Source organism: Poromitra crassiceps (genome assembly GCF_964638095.1).
Source record: "Poromitra crassiceps genome assembly, chromosome: 20".
NCBI classification, from domain to species: Eukaryota; Metazoa; Chordata; class Actinopteri; order Beryciformes; family Melamphaidae; genus Poromitra; species Poromitra crassiceps.
Genome location: NC_139637.1, coordinates 9,926,020 through 9,936,019, shown reverse-complemented (window position 1 = coordinate 9,936,019; position 10,000 = coordinate 9,926,020). Strand labels below are relative to the sequence as shown.

At 46.5% G+C, this 10,000-nt stretch overlaps 1 protein-coding gene across 1 annotated transcript in view; it reads left to right on the top strand.

Moving 5' to 3' along the window:
- The window catches only part of mgll (monoglyceride lipase), a 55,016-nt gene extending 49,831 nt beyond the window's left edge, over nucleotides 1-5,185 (top strand). Inside the window, exons 7-8 of the mRNA XM_083656526.1 lie at nucleotides 1,483-1,698; nucleotides 4,811-5,185. Coding sequence (XP_083512652.1) covers nucleotides 1,483-1,698; nucleotides 4,811-4,942 — 348 coding nt within the window. The 3' untranslated portion in view covers nucleotides 4,943-5,185. The remainder of the gene's footprint in view (nucleotides 1-1,482; nucleotides 1,699-4,810) is intronic.
- The last annotated feature ends 4,815 nt before the right edge of the window (nucleotides 5,186-10,000 follow it).

Below are 10,000 nucleotides of genomic sequence, written 5' to 3'. Positions count from 1 at the left end.
TGGCGCAAAAAAGGTTGGGAACCCCTGTGTTACATAACTGGACAATAATGTAATTCAGGTTACAGCTCAAAAAACATGTTTTAGTATCACCAACCAAATCGATATTGAAATTAATCGAATCCGAATCGAATCGAATCGAATCGAATCGGGATTAATCGATTTGGAACCTTGTGAATCGGGATTAATCGATTCGGAACCTTGTGAATCGGAATCGAATCGATTCTTGAAATTTGAACCAATACCCAGCCCTAATTGTAATCACACTCAGGTGTGCTTTCACAGGACAGGTGTTGTCCATTCAATCAGCCCACCTGCCTTTATAATGGCTGCCTTGCACTGTGTTTGTATGAGACTTGACAAAGGCTACGGCCGAAACTGTAATTTGTGCATGGAGGGGGTTTCTCCTCATGCTCATGGCTCTCTGGCATTTCGATGTAATGTCACTGACTCCGCTGAGCTGCTGGAGAGGTCAGAGGTCAGTTAACCTTCCAGTCATCCATTATTCAAAGCAGCAGGTCACATGACCCAGACAAACGGCTGATGCCTGCAGGTGTACATGCTGTTTAGCTGAAGCGGGTCATGAGCTTTATTTACATATCGGCAGGAGAGATATGGGAAACGGGTGAAGTATGTGAGAGCACGTTTAAGCGCAGTAGAATGAATAGTAGAATCCAGTAGATGTTTTGTTACTTTGCTGATATCTAAATAGAAGTAGAAGTACTGGTGTAAAAATATCCTGGAGTTACAGAGATAGTTTTTTTTTCTCATGCTTCCCATTCAGTTCTAAAAGGACAAGAGGACAGAGTTCAAAATTGATTATTTTAACTGGAAAAATGTGAAATAAAATAAAATGCACCAAGTAAAGCCAGATTACTCTTATCTTCTTTGTCAACTGATTGCTTGTTGTAAATGGATCCACAATTTGTCAGCGTGTGATTGTCCAGTTGCTGTTGCTGTTGGAAAGCTACAGAAAGGATAGTCTGTATACTTCAGTAAAGATAAACTTAATAAAAGGGGGGGAAAGGTGAATAAATGTAATCAATAGAGGGTATGCACACCCACTGGAACACGCCCCCTCAATCAGGAATGAGTGTCAAAATGAGTGTCAAGTTCCTCCCTGAGCAGCAGGTGTCAGTTATCTAGGCTGATTACTGCATTCAAGCTCAGTCTTGCTGTGACTCAGTGGGCGTGACCCCACAGTGACTTCTGCCTCTGTGACATCACATGCATACCCTCTATTCCTTCCTCACCTGCCCATAAACACGCCTCTGTCTCTGTCTCTCTCTCTCTGTCTCTCTGTCTCTCTCTCTCTCTCTGTCTCTCTCTCTCTCTGTCTCTCTCTCTCTGTCTCTCTCTCTCTCTCTCTCTCTCTCTGTCTCTCTCTCTCTCTCTCTCCCTCTCTCTCTATGTCTCTCTCTCTCTGTCTCTGTCTCTCTCTCTGTCTCTGTCTCTCTCTCTCTCTCTATCTCTCTCTCTCTCCAGGTGGAGGCGTACGATGCTGACGAGCTGAACTTCCATGGTGGGCTGCGGGTGTCGTTCGGCATGCAGCTGATGGGGGCGGCGGCGCGCATCGAGAGGGAGGTCCCGGCCATCAGCTGGCCCTTCCTGCTGCTGCACGGAGACGCCGACAAGCTCTGCTACATCCAAGGCTCCAGGATGATGTACGAGAACGCAGTCAGCGCAGACAAGAAGCTCAAGGTGAGGACCATGTGATGTGTTCACACTGGACAGGTTTGACTTTGCATTTTAGCTGGAGCCTTTATGTGAGTTGATTGCATTTTGTTAGCCTGGTAAACCAGCCCGTCACGTGAACTCACATTTCATTTGGTTCTGCGTGACGGTCTGGCCCTTAAGCCTGGGAGGGTGTTTAACAGAAGCTGCAGAGCGGAAGAGCCAATCAGCGACTGCGCTGTGATTGACAGCGCAAGTTGGCCAATCAGGAACGCCACTAGCACTGCACTAACAAAACAATAATGGCCGCCTCCTTGCCTGATCGTCTCGAGGAGTCATGTCAGCGTTTGTCTAGTCTAAACAGCCATAAAGTGCAGTTATTGCAGAAATAGACTCAATAACAACAATTAAACAAGTACAGGAGTATCGCCGCAACCGCAGAGTTTCTCGGCGGAAAACATGTTTTTGCCATTCTCCCGAGTGGATTTGGGTTTGACTGGATCCGATGCTGATTGGCTGAAGGAGTTGTCTGTCAAGGCAACTACGCCCGCCCATGCTCCCGCCCCTGCTAAGGACTGGGTGAAGAGTTGGGGCCAGACCGTCACGCAGAACCAAATGAAATGTGAGTTCACGTGACGGGCTGGTTTACCACTGTTAACCGTTTACAGTTTTCTGATATACTACTGATGTTCTAATGATACAAAGCTGTTTGAAAATGGGCAGAGTGTTCCTTTAAGAAAGACTTGAACTTGAGATTTCTCATCCGCCAAAAGCAGAAATGATTCCAGCAGGCTGATCATCGCTGATAGACAGACAGGAGACATCTGACCTCTAGAGACCCTAACCCTTAAAGAAAGAAGTGGTCTCTCTCACATGATGTCATCATGTAGCTCATCACAGGGACAGAAGAAGAGAGGGAGAGAGAGAAGATCACGAGCATTGATAATGGTTTAACAGAGTTCCAAGTGATTTCCTATCTTTCACTTTAGACATTGTGCTCGTTCTTGAGTTGGCGCAGCGTGATGTGGTCGAGCCGCTTCATCGCACGTCGAGAAAGAAAACCAGGAAGGAAGAGAGGAGAGGAAGAAACTGAGGGGGATAATAATAAACCATGAGAAAACTAGTGCACTCAGAGAGCGTAGACTCCGCCAATAGACCCTTCTCACGGGGGCCATTTTGTGTCGAGAAGCCAGGGTAAACACAGGTGCAAGCAAAACACTAATGAGGGTTTCCAACTTCCATGATTGGGATTTGGAAACCCTCATTAGTGTTTTGCTTGCACCTGTGTTTACCCTGGCTTCTCGACACAAAATGGCCCCCGTGAGAAGGGTCTATAGTCCAGTCTGCTGTGATATGCCAATGTCTCGAGTCGGATCGGATCCGCTCCAAAGTTGAAGGGTTTCTCCCTTCCACATGCTAAACCCTCCCATCAAATTTCATGAACATCGGCCCAGTAATTTTTCCATAATCCTGCTGACAAACAAACAAATGGAAAACATCACCTCCTTGGCCGAGTTAATGAGGGAAAGCTAGAAAGAATGAGAGAGAGAGAGAGAGAGAGAGAGAGACAGAGAGAGACAGAGAGAGACAGAGAGAGAGAGAGAGAGAGAGAGAGAGAGAGAGAGGTTCATGCATGGCAGCATTTAAGAGGAAGAAAGGCAGTAAAAGAGATGAGCTAAAGATAGAAACACAAAGACAATCTGTTCTCTTCTGTTTCCTGTTTTCTCAAAAGCTGAACTGGCATCTTAGGGTTGATATTGCATTATCGTGTCTCATTATGAAGAGGGAGGATGAAATCAGAAAGAAAGATGACTGTTCATTTTTTGAGAAATGTTCCTGTGACTGTCACGCGTCCCATCCGTCTCTCACTGTCCCCGTCTTCCCTCTAGGTCTGTCCCATCCGTCTCTCACTGTCCCCGTCTTCCCTCTAGGTCTGTCCCATCTCTCTCTCACAGGGCTGTAGCCAGGGTTAAGGAAATACCGAGGTCAATTTAGCGCAGCGTGGGGGGCCCAGGGGGGGCTGTGCCTCCCCGGATAGAAAATTTTGTCCATTTTAAAGTAAAATGCTTCAATCTGGTGCACTTTGAGAGCAAAATGAAGAGGCTAGATCTATAAAGAACTACATACATCATGTTAGATTAATATCCTCTTTACTGTGCTGTTGCTTTAAAATGATCCAAAAAATAAATGTCTCCCCATATGATATAATTTATATTCTGCATACAGGTCACATGGCAGAATACTGCTCAATTAAATACAATGGCCCATCTACACAAACATCACTTACAGGGGAGTTACTTAACCATTCACTTAAATAAAACTGTCCCCAAAGTCTAGCCCCAATCTAGCCTCAATGCAAAATCTGAATGTTGTGAGTTATCTCTCTTCCTTCTATAGCACACAGAGAGGAAGCAAATTGTTGCATTTCCGATCAACTGTCGCATTAAAACATCAATGACAGATTAATAGATCTGGGGATCGGGGCTATTTTTCTATTTTTTTTTTTTGGTGTGGAAAATACCGAGGTCATGACCTCGGTGTCCTCAATGGTAGCTACGGGCCTGCTCTCTCACTGTCCCCGTCTTCCCTCCAGGTCTGTCCCATCTCTCTCTCACTGTCCCCGTCTTCCCTCCAGGTCTGTCCCATCTCTCTCTCACTGTCCCCGTCTTCCCTCCAGGTCTGTCCCATCTCTCTCTCACTGTCCCCGTCTTCCCTCCAGGTCCGTCCCATCTCTCTCTCACTGTCCCCGTCTTCCCTCCAGGTCTGTCCCATCTCTCTCTCACTGTCCCCGTCTTCCCTCCAGGTCTGTCCCATCTCTCTCTCACTGTCCCCGTCTTTCCTCCAGGTCTGTCCCATCTCTCTCTCACTGTCCCCGTCTTCCCTCCAGGTCTGTCCCATCTCTCTCTCACTGTCCCTGTCTTCCCTCCAGGTCTGTCCCATCTCTCTCTCACTGTCCCCGTCTTCCGTCCAGGTCTGCCCCATCCCTCTCTCACGGTCCCCGTCTTCCCTCCAGGTCTGTCCCGTCTCTCTCTCACTGTCCCCGTCTTCCCTCCAGGTCTGTCCCATCTCTCTCTCACTGTCCCCGTCTTCCCTCCAGGTCTGTCCCGTCCCCCTCTCACTGTCTCCGTCTTCCCTCCAGGTCTACGAGGGAGGCTACCATGCTCTCCATCACGACCTGCCGGAGGTCGCCGAGTCGGTGCTGAAGGAGGTGACCAGCTGGATCACGGAGCGTCTCCCCGCCGCGAAGCCACAGCAGCAGCCGGTCTCCTAGACGCGCCTGGACCCACTTCGACCCGCCTGGACCCACTTTGACCCGCCTGGACCCACCCGCTTCAGACCCGTCTACGCTCCAAGGCAATCACCAACCTCGTCCCCAAGAAGCCCACGCACCATCCAGTAGAGAAGTTCATACAGAGCATTCCTTACCTCCTTCTCTGGACCTAACAGTCTAAGCTCTTTTCTTGGACCTATAGAACATATGTTACCCTCTTTGTTTTGAGGCATATAGACTAGTCTCACATTATTTTCTTGGCATATGCTGTAGACTCTACAGTGTAGAGTATGTCCACTTCTTCCTCTTGGTAAATAGACTATCCATCCTTCTTCATTTGTGTATAATAGAATATACACACCTAATCAGCCAAATTACCCTTGACTCATATGGAGTTAGAAAACACTGTTCCTGAAATTTGGTTGTCAGTTTGGAAAATTTGCTGTTTCATTGTGGTCAGGGATGTTTCTCATGCATTTTGGCTACTAGCCCCGTTGGGTGCCATCTCAATACTGTCTCCATTAGACTCCGCTGAAATGCAGACTGGTAAGGACATGAGGTACCAGCTGTGAGGTATGCCTACCCCACACTACAGGATTTTCAAATCCTTGAAGATTATAAAAATCTTGAGAGCCCACACACTACAGGACAGAGAGAGCCGATTTTTTAACATTTCAATCTTGGGACACACGCACAATCGCGTCTGTTCAAACGCAACCCCACACACTAGAAGATTATGCCGACGATTCACCTTGGAAGCAGGGCTCGACGTTAACTTTTCAAATGAATCTTGACGAGGAAACGTGTGGAGCTTTTATACACTGTGTGGTTTTCTGCTCGCGGAAGTCTTGAAAACTCCACTTTGTCCGCCCAGCCGCGTCCATTCGGGGTGTAGGCCTACTGTGCACGGCCAGGCGAAAACCGTCTGCACAGGTGCCTTGTGGAGGGGCGTGTCTGCTGATTTGACTCACTTTTCCGTGCAGACACTCGCCGATCTAAGCGCTTGTTGTAGGCTACATGCTTTGCAGTAGGCCTATAGCATTAGTTTTCCATCCCGTTCAAAGACGCACGGGTATTTCACCTCGATGACAATTTCCTCGTTCTTTGTTTCTGTGCGGGGCTGCGGGCGGACGCGGACCAGATTATTTTGCGAAAAACTGTATGGAAACGCAGCTACTACTGGCTCTCTGCTCAAGATGCAATCGCCTGTCGGGTTGTAAATATCTAACATGTTAGATATGCCCGATTCACAATCGGGAAGAGGCAGTCTTCCCGATTGTGAATCTTTGAACCCCACACACTACAGGATAATTTGGGAAGATTATCTGCCCGACGCGCATCAAATCGGGAGCACCCCCGAGAAAATCGGGAGGGGGGAATCTTGGCCATAATCTTGCAAATTATCCTGTAGTGTGGGGTAGGCAGTAGTCAAGTTTGGCCTCTCCTACTTTATACTAGTAGAATAGCGTAGGGCTATTTTTGCTCATCCTGGGAGATGGGGAGGTCAGAGTTCAGGCTCAGCTACAGAATAGCACAGTTGGAGTTGGTAGAGAATCAATGTGCTAAAATATACTTCAGCAGGATGGATTCTTGTCGACAAGTGGGCTCCAACAGTCTCTCTAGCACAAGTCATCACAGTGTGAGCAGTTGTAAGGTTAACAAGACTAGTGTAGCCAATGCACAATATCAGTGAGCTAGTATGATTTTTAAACTACGTCATTGATCATATGGGGGGAACTTACAGTAAATGCCTGGTTCAGATTTGGGGGCTCAGGAGACACTGTTCTATCCTCAGCGATAAAAAAAAAAATCCTAACCCCATACAGTATGACCTTTGACCTGACCTAACACCCAGCTTTCCCCTTCGCCTGCCCTCCTCTCTCCTGCTCAACTGCGCCGTTATCGGCTAGATAACGCAAATACCCCTTCTGACATTTTGCACTGACAGCTCCGGCAGAGTCAATAGGAAACATAGGGCCCTATCTTCGCAAAAGCGGTAATTTAGCGTTTGCACGCCCCCAGAAAATTGGGGCCGTGCACACGCGCATGCCTGTTATAATTGTACTGGACATAAGCGTGCCACATGCCAAACCAGGTGTTTCGTCGCAAAAATGTGGGGATAGATGGCATTATCGTATCATCAGCAGCACGCAATTACTTTGCATTAAGACCTTTTTAAAAGCACCTCGAACGCGTTAAATACCCCGCTGCGCTTGAGCGGACCATAATCTCCGTGCTGCGCAGCACAGTGCAAAGTAAAATTCCTTTTGGATATGTCATTATGCACAGCCTTGCCACGCCAGGACATCAAATTCTGCTACTAAAATTGGGCATTAGCAGATAATTTAGTGAGGCAATCAACTATAACTCACTGAGAAACTTTTATCACATCGCAAAGAAGCAAATTAATTGAGAAAACTTGTTGGACAATGGCTATTCACCTTCACCTATTCCATAACCCGGAGGGTCGTTGGCACCACAGACGATCTGTCAATAAGCTCTCTCCTTCTCTCTCTGTTCTCGGCACGAGTGAGTACACTCTATTACGCATGGAGAGAATTACAGCATATTGCATGCCTCGCGCACACACAGAGATTGCGAGACGGGAATCTGATTGGTTTGTTTGATGTAACGCCCAGGCCTGGCCACACCTGTGAATAATTCTGGTGCTTAAGAGCGCCCAAATCCCGTTTGGCATGGCTCAAATTTGCGCCTGCGGCAGGTGCCCTGTAGGTTTCCGCATCTCCGCCGAGAATTGCATCCCCACCATATTTCGGGGCTGTTTAACTTAGAAAACAGGGAGGTCACGTCTACCCAGACAATTACAGTATATCACTTTTAAACAGTTACATTTCTGTATAAATCATTACAATATGCTCCCGTGAAGTGGGGATGCGTTTAGCTGCTGCCGGGCGGGGGTGCAAAACTCGGCATAACACCTGGACACTTGCGCAAGGCAGTCTGCTATCGTTAAGGCATGCAAACAGGTGCGCAAGCGCAAATGGGGGATATCGCCTGTACCAAGATAGGGCCCATAGACTATAAGCACATGTGACTGTGTATATACCATGTATATATAACACACCCCCCCCCCCGGACTTCTTCCATATGTCGTTTTCCTTTGGCCCAGAAGACAGATGGTTCGCTCCGAGACCTTCCATATGAAAAATGGGTCTAAATGTAGCTTGAAGTCAACTCTTAAATCTATTCCATCTAATACCTCGTCCTGATAATTATGTTGATGTTTTTTCTTTTCTTTTTCCCAACTATTGATGTTGGCTTGTGTAACAAGCGTTTCAGGGTGATGGATCCTGGCAATATATTTTATCTTTGTACTAATTTATCATTGCGTTGCATATTTTTTCTATCCATATATATATTTTCTTGACTACCATTATAGCCACATCATGACCCCCCCTCCTCCATCTATGCTTTGGCTGAGCGTCCAATCAACACCTGAAGTCTCCACGTCAGCTACAGTACTATAGAGAGCCGCAGGAACGAGTCCGGAAATCATCGATGCTAACACTCCTGGTTCTTCACTGTTTTCACCTATGGGATTTTTGAATGGGTTTTTGGCGCGATGCTTCTAATAAGGTCTCTAGGCAACGCAAGCTTAATCAAACGCGAACCAGTGTTTAGTAATATCCTCTTCATACATGGGGAACACTTTTATGAGTTTTGAAGCTTTTACGTGCCGTTAAAAGGGCGGCTAGCTAGCAAACGGCTAAATGAGACTACACTGTTGAGTTGACGGGGATATTATACGTCAATAACGTCACCACTTCAAAGGACGAACATGGAAATTTTCTTTCCTTCACCTGGTTCAGCCCGGGGTAATCAGTGCACACATCAACAACAGTCCAGGTTGAGTGCTGACGTGACGTGGAAGCCTATGCGACAGTGTGTAGTTCTGTATTAGCTTAGCACGAGCTTTTTACTTCTAGGGCTCGCATTTACGCTTCAAAACTCATGAAAGTGGTCCTCATGTGTGAAGATTATCCCGCTGAACACTGGTTCGCGTTTGATTAAGCTTGCGTTGCCCAGAGACCTTAATTGAAGCATCGTGGCAAAAACACATTCAAAAATCCCATAGACAGAAACAGTGAAGAACCAGGAAGTCCGGGACTTCCGCGTTCTGACTACAAAAATACGTCATCCCTGCGGCTCTCTATGCTTCTTTCAGGGAGTGCAGTTAAGATCAGAAGGACATGTAGATAAGGGAAAGGAAGTAAGAAGGTGAAGAAAAAGGAGAAGAGAGATTCTTAAACGGATGCTTCTCTCTCTCTCTCTCTCTCTCTCTTTGTAATGTAGCAGTATCTTCATAAATTGAAAACGGATGCTATAGCTCTCTCTCTGCAGGTGGGAATCAAAGAGAGGGGGCAGAGTTCGGGAGGTCAAAAGGTCTCTCCTCTCTGTGACCTTTGACCTCTTGGCTCACGGTTGATGTCCTCCTGAGACCATATTTTCTTCATTAAGTGCCGACTGCAGCTGGGGACACGTCACGCTGCAGCTGGGGACACGTCACGCTATCAATCTGGACAAAAGAGCAGTTCTCTGTCTGGTCATATAACATCTGCCATGTGGTGGACGACGCTTTCATCCACAGATAGACTCTAGCTGTTAAAGGAACACTCCGCCCATTTTCAACCAGCTTTGTATCATTAGAACATCAGTAGTATATCAGAAAACTGTAAACTGTTTTGAAGTCTGTCATTTAATTTGACAGTTATTGAGTGTTAAAGTGTGGACCAGTGACATCACTGGTCCACACTAACTCAAATTAATAACTCATTAACTCAAATCAACTCTCAATAACTGTCAAACTATTCATCATTCATCTAGTTTGACAGTTATTGAGAGTTGATTTGAGTTAATGAGTTATTCATTTGAGTTAGTGTGGACCAGTGACATCACTGGTCCACACTTTAACACTCAATAACTGTCAAATTAAATGACAGACTTCAAAACAGTTTACAGTTTTCTGATATACTACTGATGTTCTAATGATACAAAGCTGGTTGAAAATGGGCAGCGTGTTCCTTTAAGAGTAGAGAA